This window comes from Sceloporus occidentalis, unplaced genomic scaffold (assembly GCF_023333645.1).
Source record: "Sceloporus occidentalis isolate IW3139 unplaced genomic scaffold, rSceOcc1.0.p SCAF_5, whole genome shotgun sequence".
NCBI lineage: Eukaryota > Metazoa > Chordata > Lepidosauria > Squamata > Phrynosomatidae > Sceloporus > Sceloporus occidentalis.
Genome location: NW_028316985.1, coordinates 36600658 through 36616676, shown reverse-complemented (window position 1 = coordinate 36616676; position 16019 = coordinate 36600658). Strand labels below are relative to the sequence as shown.

The 16019-nt window shown below is 40.1% G+C and overlaps 1 protein-coding gene across 1 annotated transcript in view; it reads right to left on the bottom strand.

The window, feature by feature from the left end:
* Positions 1–1358: 1358 nt before the first annotated feature.
* The window catches only part of SACK1F (scaffolding CK1 anchoring protein F), a 34407-nt gene continuing 19746 nt past the window's right edge, over positions 1359–16019 (bottom strand). Inside the window, exons 3-5 of the mRNA XM_089528238.1 lie at positions 11452–11573; positions 9436–10145; positions 1359–2388 (exon numbers count right to left, since the gene is read on the bottom strand). Of these exons, the coding sequence (XP_089384364.1) occupies positions 2324–2388; positions 9436–10145; positions 11452–11573 (897 nt within the window). The 3' untranslated portion in view covers positions 1359–2323. The remainder of the gene's footprint in view (positions 2389–9435; positions 10146–11451; positions 11574–16019) is intronic.

Sequence of the window (16019 nt, the reverse complement as noted above, 5' to 3'; positions counted from 1 at the left end):
CTAAATTTTTGTACCTACTATTTTGTTATTCAATCTGTATTTGCATTTATGAAGACAGGAACATAAGAAGAGCTCTATTGAATCACTTAATATGCTGGTCCCATAGTAGTCAAACAGAGGCTCATGTAAAGCCCACATGCAGAATGTGAGTTTAATAACACCCACCCATCACGCCCAGTGGCTAGCCATATAGAGGTGATATATACCTATGATATTTAAGGTAATACAGAACCATCATGACTAGTAGCCATTGATAGTTCTGTCTTCATGCATTTCTCTTAAAACGGTCCAGGGTGGTGACCATCACATTCTGTAAGGACAAATTCCATATTTTAACTATGTCTTGTGTTAAGAAATCCTTCCTTTTATCTCTCCTGAATCTCTGGCCCTGGGTTCTAGAATTATGAGAGTGGAAAAAGCTCATATGATGCATAATTATATAAATCTCTGTTTCCCCTCACTCATCTTCTTTTCTAAGCTAAACAACGGCAAATGACATAATGTTTCCTTATTTGGGGATTGTTTCTGCCTCTTGATCATTTTGGCTCTTTTCTGTAGGTGAAACTTTGCCTCCATATTTTAGTAGCATTAAATGATATTATCATTCTTTTCTTCATACAAACAGCCATTCTGGTGCAAAACATTTCCTCGAAAGGCTCTAAATGGAATGAGAAGTACTAGTATGTTAATTTAATCACACACTTCATTGTACAGGGTCATCCTAATATACCCCATAAAGTGAACAAACAGGCACAGAAAATTTTACCCCATTTCCCCCCTCAAATGGAAGTCATAAGAAAGAAGGGAGTACAGTGAGTCCTCCATATCTGTCAGCCATATTGGCAGTAAAAATTAACATCATGTGTGTGCGGTGTGCATGACAAGGCAAAGACCTGTATGTAAATAAATGTCCTTGAGGCCAGACACCAAGATGCGGATTCAGTACTGCACCTGTGTATGTGTATGTCTCAGCACAATGAGGTAATGGCTTATGCCATATGCTGGTAGAGTTACATCAGCCAAGGATATATAAAGCTGTGTCTTAATGTAAACAATTGTAGGTTACAGTGACTGGGTTACAGAGTAGCTGGTGTAAATGTGTGGAGTTGGTGAGTGGAACTCTGTTTGTACAGTTCCTATCTCTGTATATAGCATCTCCCTAGCACTTATAAATAAATCCTTTCACCTGGAGCTGTCTGGTCCAGCTTTCTCATTTCATACTGGTATCTAAATGACTAGGTGGAAGTACTGAAATCTCATTTAAACCTAATTACCAATGTGACAGTATCTACCATGAACTCTACATTCATGGATCCAGCCATCCATAGTTTGAAAATATTCTACCCCCCTAAAAAATTTCCAAAAACCAAAGCTTGATTTTGCAATTTTATATAAGGGACACCATTTTACTATGCCATTGTATATAATGGGACTTGAGCATCCATGGATTTTGGTGTCTGCAGAAGGTTGTGGAACCAAACCCCAGTGGGGCATGAAGGGCCCACTGTATTTTACTGGCCTAGGAAACCCCCAAAGGCAAATGGTAACCACTTGCTTTGCCAGATCGGTTGAAACAAGTGACATGAAAAATAGAAATGTGTGTGTGTATGAATGCATCCATCTATATTTTAGTATAATTTTCAGGCAATTGAACATCCAGTAGTGCAGTTAAGGAAGAAAAGGTAGGAGCATGGAGTTGATCTCCTGCTACAGCTAGGATGATGGGCCCATTTGCTCTTGCCCAGGTATGTCACAACTCCTTGTTGTTTATGCCACAATCACTTTTGCCACATGTTGGCTACTAATATCATAAAGGTACTAAGTAAGTTGAGGGAAGGGGAAGAAGTTGTAGGGATGACTGAGTGCGGGCATTATATATTTGAGAAACATTACCGTAGGCACACAATTTCCAAGTTTAACCATCTTTCTGGGAAAGCCTTTTTAAAACCTCTGATAGAAAGTTTCTAATCCATAGAGTTAATAATATTTTAATACAACAATCAATGATACTATGATGTTGTTCTAAGTCTGTAGCCAGCAATGTGAAATAGCACCACCAAGAAATGGAATGTCCCCCTGTAAGATTTAAACTCTAAAATCCATTTATCACAGTCACTGAAGTAATGTAGATGCTATTTCATACAAGTATCTTCCAGGTCACATGTTTTACCCTGAGTGTAAAGATACCAGCTCTGTCTTGGACGCTGCAGTTGTTATACAGACCGCTATGAGGAAATCAGACTCAAGGTTTGAAAGGAGCCTACAGCAGCCTTGCCCAGCATATTATCCCTTAGGATTCTGTTTTCCAGCTGTTTTTCTTCCATCAAGAGACCACACAGGCTGACTGTTTGACTTTTTCTCCTGAAACGGAGCCTGGACTCATTTTACCTGTAGCAGAAAATAAATAAAGAAATAATTATCTGAAGAAAGATTTCCATCAAACTTTTTTTTTAATGCTGAGCCATGCCCTATAGAATTTTCACTTTTTTACTTCTTCAAGTTATGAAATGCACCTACACTGACACAAGAAGCAAATTCGAAAACACTATCACAAATGAACAGCTCTATTCAAACTGTTAACTCTTGATAGATTTACAAATTACATGAAACACAAAATAAAACCCTTCAACACATTTACAGAATTGTATATACCCTTAGGATACCACTTAAGTAATAATACTTTAACAGAATTGTGTGCACCCTAAAGGCTCATATAACAAAAGCTTAACTTCAGTATTTAAGCATCAGACAAACTAAATGAATTTAGTTCAAAGTAAAATTATATGGATAATGGCACATGGGCTGGGCTTGCCATTAGGCAGCCACATCAGAAGATGGATTCTGGGGACAATCCCAATATATTCTTCAAGCCTCCCTGCCCACAGTTCCTCTTGAACTGCTTCCCTAGGCAGCAGTGATGCTTTCAGTGCCCAGAAACTCTCAACCAGCATGCAAGCTTTGCTTATGGCTGGCTAGCTGACTCACCTAGGCCCGAAACAGATAAGCAAAATAAAGCACCTTCTGGATGTTTTGGGGAATGGCGTTCAAACGATGCAAACCCCCAAACCCCCTGGAAGCCAGGCCAAGGCCACCTAGGGTGACCCGAACCCGGCTGCAAAAGTACCAATCCATTTGGGACTGCAGTAGTGGCCAGCCTTGGGACTTCTGTGTCCAGTCACCATGGTCTTGCAGAGATTGCAACAAGAGCAACCTCTGGCAGCTGCTTTTGTCTCATCTGCATGACCCCTTTGTCATTTTCTTCCAACATGCCACAGAAACGCCATTGGGAAAAGTCCCAACTGACCAACCAGGAAAAGAAGCAGTCAAGCCCAACTCACACACTTCAGTATGCCTCACACATACACACTTGTTTCTCAGTTCATGTGGAAGACTCTGGCACCACATTACACTACTTTGAGCAAATAGTGAACAGATGCCAAGTGAAGTGAGAGGTGAGTACAGTAGTTGTGAGTATTGAAGGACAGATCAGTACATGTCATACCATCTGACACATGGCCTTTAAATACCCTGCATGAACTCATGTATGGTGGAGAATGCTGTTCTCTTGTCGGTATGGTAGTAAAATTCTTTACTAGTCTAGTCACTTCTTGCAGGTGGTATCGTGGGAGTGGAAGGAAGGGACCATAGCTCAGTAGGATAGCACTAACTTTGCATGTAAAAGGTTCTGGTTTCACCTCTAGGCATCTCCTCTTAAAATGATCATGTAACAGATATGCTGGCATCACTAGGTTTGGCATCACCCAGTGCGGTAACTCCTGGTATTGCCCCCCCCCCCCCAGTGACCTCCTTCCATACCGAACCATGCAGAATCCTTTTTTTTGTAATAATGTTATTCATTAATCGTAATTCCTGTATATTACAGAATGCCATGGTAATAGCTGTGACATAAAACAACTAGCAAAATTAACATTATATCTTTAAATTACAATATCATACCGAGAGCCTAAATGAATTTACATATACAGTATGCCCGTGCCAACCGCAGACTTGCCATCTGCAGATGGCAAGCCCCAGCTTTTTAAATGGGTGTGTGAGGAGCAGCTGTTTGCCCATAGGTGACCATCATTGAAAACAATGGCTTTGAGCATCTGCATTTTTTGCTATTCACGGTGAGGGGGTCTGGACAGATCCCTTGCAGATAGCAAGGGACTATTGTACATAGTTTCATGTGGCTGAGGTGAAAATTTGATAAAATGTGATATTTTTCTTTCTCTCATTTCTCCTCCCACTAAGCCTTACTCCATTCAGCATTTTAAAGGGAGGCACCAAAACCCATTTCGGCCCAAAGCCAGATGTTTGAGAAGCAGTGGAGTCACCCCACTGTAAGGTGCACTCCGCACTCTCTAGTGATGCCACTGAGCAGAGATTGGGAAAGATTTCTGTCAGAGTAGGCAACGATAGGCTATATGGACAGGATCTTATATGGCAGTTGCCTATGTCCCTATTTTGAAACTCCTAGAGAAATCGAGTGTTGCTTAAACTAGCAATCTTGTGGCCCCTTTCCTACTTTTCACATTTTAAGTAGATAATACTTTGTTCCTCAATAATCCCCTTTAGGATTAGTAAATGATGGCTCATACAAAGAGGTACCTGTGGTAGTATGTCACTACAAAACCACCAAACCTTGCATCCAATAGAGTAAAGTACTTATTATAGCATGAGACTTCATGGACTATTGCCTCAGATGAAGTCCACAAAAGCTCCCACTATAATTAATTTGTTATAATTTAACATTTCACAGGATCTCTGTTGTAAATGAGATCTTTACAACATTACCAAGACATTAGCTAACATTCAGATGTTACCCGCCTTCAACTAGTCTGCGCAGTTGAATCCAGTTCAGTGGTTCCAATCCTTCTTGGAGGGTCAATCTCAAAAGATGGTGCTGGGGGACATCTGTTCAACCCCATGGCCATTGGCATGTGGGGTCCTTCAGGGGCCAGTTTTGTTCCCCATGTTATTTAATGTCTACATGAAAACATGGGAGAGGATATCTGGACTTTAGGTGTCTCCAATATGCTGATGACATCCAACTGTATCTTTCCTTTCCATCTAATTCTAAGACCGGTGTCAGCAGTCAGTAATGAACTGGATGACAGCAAACAAGTTGAAACTTAATCCAGACAAGACACATGCGTTCCTGTTCAATTCTAAGGCAAATTAGAGAATAGGGATTCAGCCTGTGTTGGGTGTGGTACCACTCTCCCTGAAATCTCAGGTTTGCAGCTTGGAAGTGCTCCTGGACTCAGATCTGAGCCTGGATGTCCAGATTTTGACAGTGTCCAGGAGTGCATTTGCAAAGCACTAGTACTTGGGGCATCAGATCTGCCTTTGGTGACACATGCCTTATTACATCCCATTACAACAACACACTCTGTGAGGAGCTGCCTTTGGAAACTGTGTGGAAACTTCACTGGATCCAAAATGCTGCAGCCAGGTTGCTGACTAGGACAACCTATAGGGAACATATAACCCTTTACTAAAACAGCTCCACTGGCTGCTCATCTGTGTCCTGGCAGAATTTAAAGTACAGTGCGTCCGCATCATACGCGGCTTTTAGCTTACGCTGAGGCCATGCACCAGAAGAGGGAATGGCGCACACGCCTGTGACGTATGCATCACACCGCATCTACAAGCCCCATTGTTTTAAATGGGGCTCAAGCATATGCAGTATTTTCCTTACACTGGGGTGTGTGTGTCTGGAATGGATGCCCAGCGTAAGGAAAGGGCCCACTGTATTGATTATCTTTAAAGCCCTACATGACTTGGGTGCAGACTATTTGAAAAATTGTATCTCTCTATGATAGGCTGGCCAAGCTCTATGGTGTGGGGGGAAGGCCTTCTCTCTGTTCCACCACCATCACAGGTTCGCAGCTTGATGAGGACACAGGAAAGAGCCTTCTCAGTGGCTGCTCCCAAGTTGTGGAACCCCTGTTTCTGGGAGGTCCAGTTGGTCCGCTGCCTGCTGTCTTTCTGCCAGCAGGTAAAGGCCTTTCTGTCTAAGGAGAAATTTGGTTGTTAATATGTTGTGCCATAATTTTTAATGGGGATGTTGTTTCTATTTTATCAAGTTTTGTATGTATTTTTAAAACTGCTTTTAATTTGCATTTTTAACCTGTCTTTTTAAAACAGAGGTCTTGTTTAATTGTGTTTTAACATTTGTATCAAGAATTTGTAGTTGTATTTTTTTAAAAGGTTGTACACCACTTTGGAACTGATGTTGGGAGAGAAGCGAGATATACAATAAATAAATATATTCAATATCAATATGCTTATTAGGCACTTTCTGTGAATTGCATATTGTAAGCTATAATTGTTAGAAAAATAAATATTTCTCCCTCTAAATAAAATGGTAATTTTTCACATGCAAAAAATTCTGCTGACCATCCTCACTGTGGATTAGATGTCTATAAAAGACAAAGTGGAGATGTTTTAGAGCAGAAAATGGCAAATGAACTCACATAAATCAATTGATGCTTTCATAATTTACATCTTTAGAAAAGGTAAGCAACTAGAACATACCCTCTGTTATTTTCTGATTGTGTCACTAGGGGTTGCTGTGTGTCCTCTGATCAATTTAATAAACTGATGCAAAACATAACTTGATTTCTGGCTACTCGGAAACAAAACAGTCAAAGTGTATTAGCCCATATAAGCCTTGTGTGTTGTGTTCTAAATATTTCTGCTTCAAAGAGACTCCGTATCTTCAAGAAGGGCCTGAAATACATTAAGTAAATAAACTTTCTGTTCACATTTCATACTCAAGTAAGTAATTCTGGTACTTTTGATCACCTTTTCCACACTAAAATTAGCTTCTTCCCAAAAGGTCCAGCTAGAATTTCCTATTATTCCCATTTGTTTTCCTCAACAGTAGAAGATAGTAGAGGATTTCCTCTTGTATATATCAGTAAGAAAAATCTTCTTCCAGCCTTCTTCTACTTGACTTCCTCGTTCCTCCACATGAACTGGATCTCAGCATCAACCAGGCATAGCCAGCATGATATAGTTTTAATACATCTGCTAGGAATGAGATTGGCAAAGGCTGCTCTGGCCACATGAAAAAAATTTCTACTCCTTCCACTTTATGTCTCTTCTACATTGCAACAAAATTAGAACATCAGCCTGCATTTGTCAAATATATTTATGAAATCTAGCCGCACAACTAAACAGCATCCCCATTATGAAGTGTCTAGTCTAGTACGTACAAACAAATATTGCAGTTTGTACCCTTTATAGTTTGGTTTTTCTTACATAATTTAGCACAGGGGTAGGCAACCTGCGGCCCGTGGGCCGGATGCGGCCCGGCAAGGCCTTGGGACCGGCTCCAGCCCAGTCCTGCCGCCGATTGCTGCCGGGGCCTTTGGCCTCTCGCGCGCAGGGGCAAGGGGGGCAATGGTCTATAGATGCCTCAGAAACATGCATTTATATTAACATTTTAAAAAAAATCAGCAAATTTTTTTGCGTGTCCTCCACTTTTTTTTTAAAAAGTGTCCACCATTTGAAAATGTTGTCCTACATTTGTCCCGGTTTATTTATTTATTTATTTAATTATTTAAAATGTATTTATTTATTTATTTATTTATTGGCTTTGGCCCCCCAGTTGTCTGAGGGTCAGCAACCCGGCCCCCGGCTCAAAAAGATTGCCTACCCCTGATTTAGCACATTATATTTCTGAATTTATGCACTTCGTGAATATTTTAGTACTGATGACCAGTAAATATTCTGAATTTAAGAGACAATGTTTTTAAGTGATTTTGGCTGAAATTTATTTTGTTTTAAAGCTTTATGACTCAAGCACAATTGTCACCTACTGACATTCAATCTGACCTAGTACTTAAGAATGTATTTTGGGGTCTTCTCAGCACCCAGAATGACTTCAGATTTTGAAAGAAAAAGACACTTATCTCCTGCTCCAGTTTATTCCTCTCCCATATGATATGTTAGTTTTGTGGCTCCTTCTCTTGTACTGGTCATTATCAGATTTTAGGCTGGGTAGTGCAAGGATCGGTTTTAGAGGGAGTAACTGGCATCTATACGACTGTCTCAAGTCACTAAAAGCTATTAACGCAGATTATAAGGCTGCACTTCTAAAACAGTTGGAAGAATTATTATTAAAAGTTCCCACATTTCCCCAAAAAAGACATCGCCAGAAAGGTGGAAATAGCTGAAGGAATGGCTTTTCATTCCCTTTCCTTTCTGCAGAAGCCCCTTCCAAACTTTATGGGGAAACCACTTCCCCAATTCAATCAATGACAGGAAAAGAGAATAAACATGCTCTGAGGTGCATTTAATTTCTGTGGGAGCATGCTAAGGATCCAGTAGATCTAGGCTTTTCCCTCCCTGTCCATCACCATTCACCAACACACCTGGTTCTGCTTCCATCTAGAGGTCAAAAGTCTGACCTGCAGGGAGAGGTGCAGCAATTTTTAGAAGCTATGGGGTGGGATTAGGCATTGGATCCCTTTCCACATGGTTAATGTTGTAATGACCAGGAAATCCGTTCCTTCCTATGTCCCTTGGGGTCTGTTCCTAGGGTTAAAAGAATTACAATCTAAATTGTAGAGTTTTGTGAAAGGCTTAATGAAGCTTCTGTTTAGGATTCAGCCCAGTGTATTTGGGGATGCTTCTGAAATACAGATATTTCCCATGCTTGTCACAACAAATGTGGGATGGGCAGAGGAATTTCACAGTTTTTAATACACCTGAATCACATTCACATTATTCAAGATGACAACCTATCCTCTTCTAGGAATCAAGGAACCTGATGACCAAATCCAGTTTACAAAAGGGAAAGAACTGCAAATTTCTCCCACTAACCCCATAAGTCATACTCACCTACAACAAAGCTGTGGAATGAAGTCGGACCAAAAAGTCAGGTTTCAAGATGATACTAATTTTTGAAAAACTGCCCTCCTCCCACTTCACCATTTGAATGCAGTATCATTATTGTGCATTTGTCTTACACCCTGAATGAAAGGTTTGGGGAAATGAAAAAGGATGTTGGAAAGAGAAGAAAGGTGTGCTTTTCCAAAACAGAATCCTGAAAAAATAACCACGATTCACTGATAAAAGAAAAAGTATCAAGCCTACCAAGGCTTCAACACATGAACTTGTTTATGAAAATCTGGTCACCATATTTAGAAACATTTGGATAAGCCTTAAAACCACTGACTTTTGCTGATCTTATAAGCAGATCTATTAGTATTAGTATGTATAACCATTGTCATGACAGTTACGATTGCTTCCTAGAAGCTTTTCTTCCTCCCACCCCATTTATTTTGGTTACTGACATACATTACCAAGTGCTGTGAAAATTGTTTTTAAAATGTATTTTTTATATATATATATATATATATATATATATATATATATATATAAGTTTAAAAAGAGAAATGATTCTCTAGGAACATTTACCTGAATTGCTCACACTGCTGCGTACACTAACAGGACGAAGGCTGGTCTGGCTTTCTTTTGGTACCTTCACAACCACAAAATCTTCAGCAGTCTCACTGGTAACAGAATTGGCATCAACATTCAAAGGTGATGGTCTCTTGGACCTTCGGAAAAATCCGCTTCCAAATCTTTTGCCCTGTTTGGAACCAGCTTCCCCATTTGCAATATCATCCTTCTGGTCACGTATGGACTCTCTGGATTTAGATTTCAAGTCCAAATTAAACCGGGAAAGTAACTTCTGAGGACTCCGGTTTGCTTTGTTCAGGCCTTCAAGTGGAGGCTCAATCTCTGGCAGAATCTGCTCCACTGTTATAAGGTCATTCAGAAAACAATGCAGTCGTTTATTTGATTCATTTTCTTCTTCCTTTCCTTCTAGTTTCCCTTGTGATTCTTGCCTCTGGCGGGAGGCCCAGTGCATCATTTCCCCTGGAGGAGCTCCCACTACCAGTCCATATTTTGGGTTGATGGCCTTCCGGGCCACAGTAGAAGATGAAAATCCCAGTTTCCCAATTCCTGATCGGAAAGGGCAAGGGATGTTCAGCTCTTTGTAGAGACTGACTTCTTCTGAAATGGCATAGAGTTCACGAAATTCAATATCGAACATCTCTACATGCTGCCCAGTCAAGTACAAGAGAATATTTCTGTCTATATGAGATGATGTCCATGTGAAACTATGAAACACAGAAGATACTATTAAAGAACTGCAATTATAAAGAGAAATGTTCTTATGTCCAACCACTTGCCATAAAGGGACACATACAGTAGCTAAAGAATGAACTATTTCACCCTGTCCCAACCTGCTGAGTAATGAGGTTAGGTGAGATTAATCTTTGTTCTCCAGAATAGAATATTCTCAGAATATTTTCCAAAAGATTATTCATTGAATCATAGAATTGGAAGAGACCACAAGGGCTATCCAGTCCAACCCCTTGCCATGCAGGAACTCTCAATCAAAGCATCCCTGACAGATGGCCATCAAGCCTCTGTTTAAAGACTTCCAAGGAGGGAGATTCCACCACACTCCAAGGGAGTGTGTTTTGTTGAACAGCCCTTACTGTCAGGAAGTTCCTCCTAATGTTGAGATGGAATCTCTTTTCCTGTAGCTTGCATCCATTGTTATGGGTCCTAGTCTCTGGAGCAGCAAAAAATAAGCTTGTTCAATTCTCAATTTGACATCCCTTTAAGTATTTAAACAAGGCTATCATATCACCTCTTAACCTTCTCTTCTCCAGGCTAAACATCCCCAGTTCCCTAAGTCATTCCTCATAGGGCATGGTTTTCAGACCCTTCACCATTTTAGTCACCCTCCTTTGGACACGCTCCAGTTTCTCAACATCCCTTTTGAATTGTTGTGCTCAGAACTGGACACAGTAATCCAGACAGGGCCTGACCAAAGCAGAATACAGTGGCACTATTACTTCCCTTGATCTAGATATTTTACTTCTAATGATGCAGCCTAAAATCTCATTAGCCTTTTTAGCTGCCGCATCGCACTGTTGACTCATGTTCAACTTGTGGTCTACTTGGACTCCTAGATCCCTGTCACATGTACTTTCCTTCAGCCAGGTGTCACCCATCCTATATCATTTCATTTTCCTGCCCCAAGTGCAGTACCTTTCATTTCTCCTTGTTGAAATTCATTTTGTTAGCTTTGGCTCAGCTTTCTAGTCTATCTAGGTCATTTTGAATTTTGATCCTGTCCTCTGGGGTATTAGCTACTCCTCCTGATTTGGTGTCATCTATAAATTTGATAAGTATGACCCCAATTCTGTCATCCAAGTCAATGATGAAGATTTTGAATAGCACTGGACCCAGGACAGCGTGTGGCACCCCACTGGTCACTTCTCTCCAGGATGAAAAGGAGTCATTGTTGAGCATATTGCTGAGGGTAAATCAGATGTATATCTTCTAGACATACATAGATGCACACACACACACACGTATCATGTACAAACATAAATTAATAGACCATCTGACCTGTAGGATCCAGTGAGGACTTTTTCACCATCCACCATCAGGAAACGGGAGCCCAAATTGCCTTTGATCTTCCCTGTTGGCATATAGAATCCAACTCCAGTCACAGAACGCACACGGATATTCTGACAGGAAGATAAAATAGAATAAGCAGTGCACAAAAACTTAGGATCTTCTCAACAAAGGCAACATTTTAATCACCTCACTTTTCTATGTCCCCTCCTCACATACACTCAGGGTCAGATACAGCTTTGAAATGCCTTACGCAAAGGGTCCACTAGGGATCCATCCTCACCTTCATTGATTACTTCTGGCACACTTACCTCACTGTGGCATCAGCACTCCAAGGAGTGCTGAGATGCTAGCACTACCTCCACTATTCCCCAGAGCAATGCTAGGTCAGAGGTTTTATTTATTTATGTGTTTATTTAGGAATTGTGAGAAATTTAAAGGACTGTCAGATTAAGCCATATAGTATTGCTCATACCAGTGTTGCTCAAAGTTGTGGTCCATGGACCAGTGGCAGTCTTTTGGATGGCACTTTAAGACTAAAGCAGATACGACACTAGAAAATATGTAGGTAGCAAAGCTAACCAAGGCCTGAAACACACAGGCCAAAAATGTCACCTTGCTGGCAGTCTGTTGCGCACTGCAGCAGCGGCCGGCCTCTGTCCCATGGCATTTGGTCACTACAGTCCTGTGCCACTCAGGACACGCTTGTGGTTGGAACAGACAGAGGCTGCTCCAAGCTGCCCGTCTGCTTGAGGCCAAAGACATGAAAAGTAACTAAGCCACAGTTATATCTAGGCCAAAGAAGAGAGAAGGGACTGAGGTGAATAATCTTGTCAGAGTACAGGGATTTCTGAGAACTTCTGACACAGGTTATCTGGGCTGTATAACTATAATCTTACTTAGTTTCCTCTTGACTTTTGAACAATGATTCACTGTTTACTTTTTAAAGAGTCTATAAGCAAAAACAAAGATGAGACTAAATAAGGTTATAAGATCCTATATCCAGGAAAACATGCTGTTATGTTATTTTACTCCATTTTATTTAATTTATATTCCATATTTCTCTTGGCATGGGGACATACTCAGTTTGCTTATTTCATCTTAAGAATTCTATGTCAGAGATGAATTCAGCAGATACAGTTTTCACAGCCTTGACATTGCATTTATCTAGTTGCCTTTCCTTCACCTAAACTAGAACTGGTGTTTCATATTCAATAACTGCTGGTAAGGAGGATAAATAGGTGTCTCCCGTTTCCAGTATCAAAATGGATTCAGAACTATATCAGTCCCCGTAAATTAGTTCTGTGCCTTACCTATAGAAATGTACTTGTTATTGCTATTGGTAGAAGGGATGAGCAAGAAGATAGCTTTTCAGGGAAGAAAATAACCCTTAGCCTAAAATTCTAAAATGTTGCTCAAGTCAAAATGATGGTTAATTTCTGTTATCTTCAATTAGGAGGAACTGTAGCCATACAGTATTCTGCCATTGGCATCCTGTTAGTCAACTGAGGCTGCTGCTACAAAGCTTTAGAATCTTAGGATTTGTAGCTTGTTGTGACACCAGAGTTCTCTGACTGAGAAGGCTAAATATCTTGCACAACTACAAATGCCAGAATTCCATAGCATTGAGCCATGACAGTTAAAGCAGTGTCAAATTGCATTAATTCTGCTATTAGACTTCAGATATTGTAACTGCTTCTTATTCTTATTTGCAATCATGGCACTATTATCATGACTACAAATGATTCTGAAACATACCTTGAAAGCTAGTCAGCCATCCAAAATGATTGCAGGTCTGTTCTGTTGCTGGGTGGGGTGCTGCAGAATGATGAGACCTGCCTCTTCCTACCAGCAAGCGAGGCTGCAGGAAGCTAAAGCAGGCACCCCTATAGGAACCTGTCACAATTTTTCATTACAATCTTCCTCACTGACTGGAGTTAGCTGGTCACAACATTCTGCAGTGCCAAACTCAGAAGCACATCAATGTTGCTCCAGAAGGCTGACAGGCTTTTAAGGTGGGTTTCAAGGATCACATGGGGAGTTAAATCATAGCTACAACACAGTGGCTACATGTTTGATGCAGGATCTTGGCCTGCACTTCTATATGAGAAATGTCTTCTAACAATGCGCCCCTGCCCCATCTGCTGGTTTCAAAAGGAAAAGAATGAAGTGAAATCAAAATACAAAGCTTTAGTCTGAATTAGGCCTGGTGGCGCAGTAGTTAAATGCTGGTACTGAAGCCATAAGGTTGAGTTTGATCCTAGGGCTCCAAGGTGGACTCAGCCTTCCATCCTTTTGTAGGTTGGTGAAATGAGTACTGAGCTGGTTAGGGGCAAGTAGCTTACAGATTATACACTGCATAGAGAATGCTGAGTTCACTGATAAGCACTACAGAAATGTACATGCTATTACTATTTTTTTTAAAAAAATGGGAAAAACATCAAGCTTATTTGTGCAGTTGTCTGATGAAAGATGACAACTTTGATTATAAGGAACAAATAAATATAGGGAATCAAGTACAAAGATTTATCATTAAATGCCAAAGTCATAATCATCCATGCTGTAGTATTTCTGATTTCTATGTGTGGTTGTGAAAACTAACAGGAAGAGAAACAACTCATTTAAGGAGGTGGAGAGTTCTATGAATAACAAGAATACCATTGACTATCAAAATAGAAATAAATGGGCCTGATAGCAAATCAAGTCTGAACTCTCATTAGAAGCCAAAATGACTAAACTGAGGCTCTCACACTTTGGACATATATGAAATGACATGATTCTTCAGAAAAGAGAAAGACCGCATTATAGGTGGATAGTCTTAAACAAGAAAGCCATGACCCTGAGTTTGCACGACCAGAGCAGTGGTATTGAGAATAGAGTCTCTAGGACAGTGGTTCCCAACCTGTGGGTCGGGACCCCTTTGGGGGTCGAATGACCATTTCATGGGGGTCACCTAAGACCATTGGAAAACACCTATTTAATTACAGTTGTGAAGTAGCAATGGAAATAATTTCATGGGTTTGGGTCACCACAACATGAGGAATTATATTAAAGGGTCACGGCATTAGGAAGGTTGGGAACCACTGCTCTAGGAGATCATTCATTCATTAGGTTACCACAGATCAAGGCCAACGTGACAACAAATAAATAACAATAACAATAACAATAATAATAATAATAATACAGTATTTATTTATATCCCGCCTCTTCCCTTTTGGGGATCGAGGCGGGAAAGAAAAGAGGTTAATACAATACAAAATAATCCAACAAAACAAACCCCTGAATCCCCCAACCCTCATCCTCCCTCCTTGAATAAAATTAAAACAATAAAAACTGTATATAAATATAGCTCACAATAACAAGTTAAAATCAATTAACACAACAATTACAGTGGGCCCTTGGTATCCGCTGAGGTTTGATTGCAGGACCTCCCATGGATACCAAAATCCATGGATGCTCAAGTGCCATTGTATACAATGGTGTGGAAAAATGGTGTCCCTTGTGTAAAATGGCAAAAATCAATGTTTACTTCTTGGAGTTTATATATTTTTAAATATATTTTAAAAAATATTGAAGCTGTGGATAAGCAATCTGTGGATACAGAGAGATGACTGTAAAGGGAATGTTTTTCTACTCTTATTATTGATGCTAGGTTTTTTTTAGTCATGTTGGGTGTAAAGGTGTTTCTCATCTCATTCAGATACACAACAGCTCTGTAACATAGATGGCTGACATACCAATTTAACAGTGGGCGAACTATGATTAGAAGTAGCACATTTGCAGGCCTAAATAGTGGTATAGAAAAGAAAGTCAGTGAATAAAGACATTTCCTTCTTGACTGTAGTATCCTAGAGTAAGAGACAGTAGAAGGGAGCCTTCGTCATTTGCACAGAATGTTAAACAGAAGGCAGTGGAAGAATAAAGAAACTTCACCCTTTGTATAAAGAAAGAACAGAGTAATTGCCAGGACATGCTTCTCAACATGGGCTGAAATACTCAGCACAATTATGCAAGCACTACTGCAATCAAGGCAAATTAATTCTGAATATAAGGTGGCAAGGATTCAATCTGTAGTTCAGAAAAGCAAACACCAAGATCAAAAAATGTACAACTGCAAATCAATATGCAACATCCCAGCCTTGAAGTATATGGAATGTATTATTAATAGTGTTATACCACAACCCTCTTTATATGTATCCCAAAGTCCCTCTGAGTTCCCCAGGTCTTATCCCTATTTAACTGCAGGCTTAAAATGTTTAACTTGTTAGCTCTATTGGGCTAACAAGTAACATTTTTACACATAAAAATAGGATACTGGTAATAATCTAAATCAGCAGATTTTGAAGATTCTTATCATCAAATCCTCTACATAGCTGAAAAATATGTGCCCAACTAAAGGATGCATAGATTCTGTGTGGTATATTTTAGAGCTTGCACTTACTTTGTGTAGCATTGGCCAAACGTTTTGCACCTAGCTGTTATCTCACAGGAACTAATGTTGCATCCTAGAATTTGTTCAGCATTCCCTTATAACTGAAGTCACAAAGGAAGATTGGGCA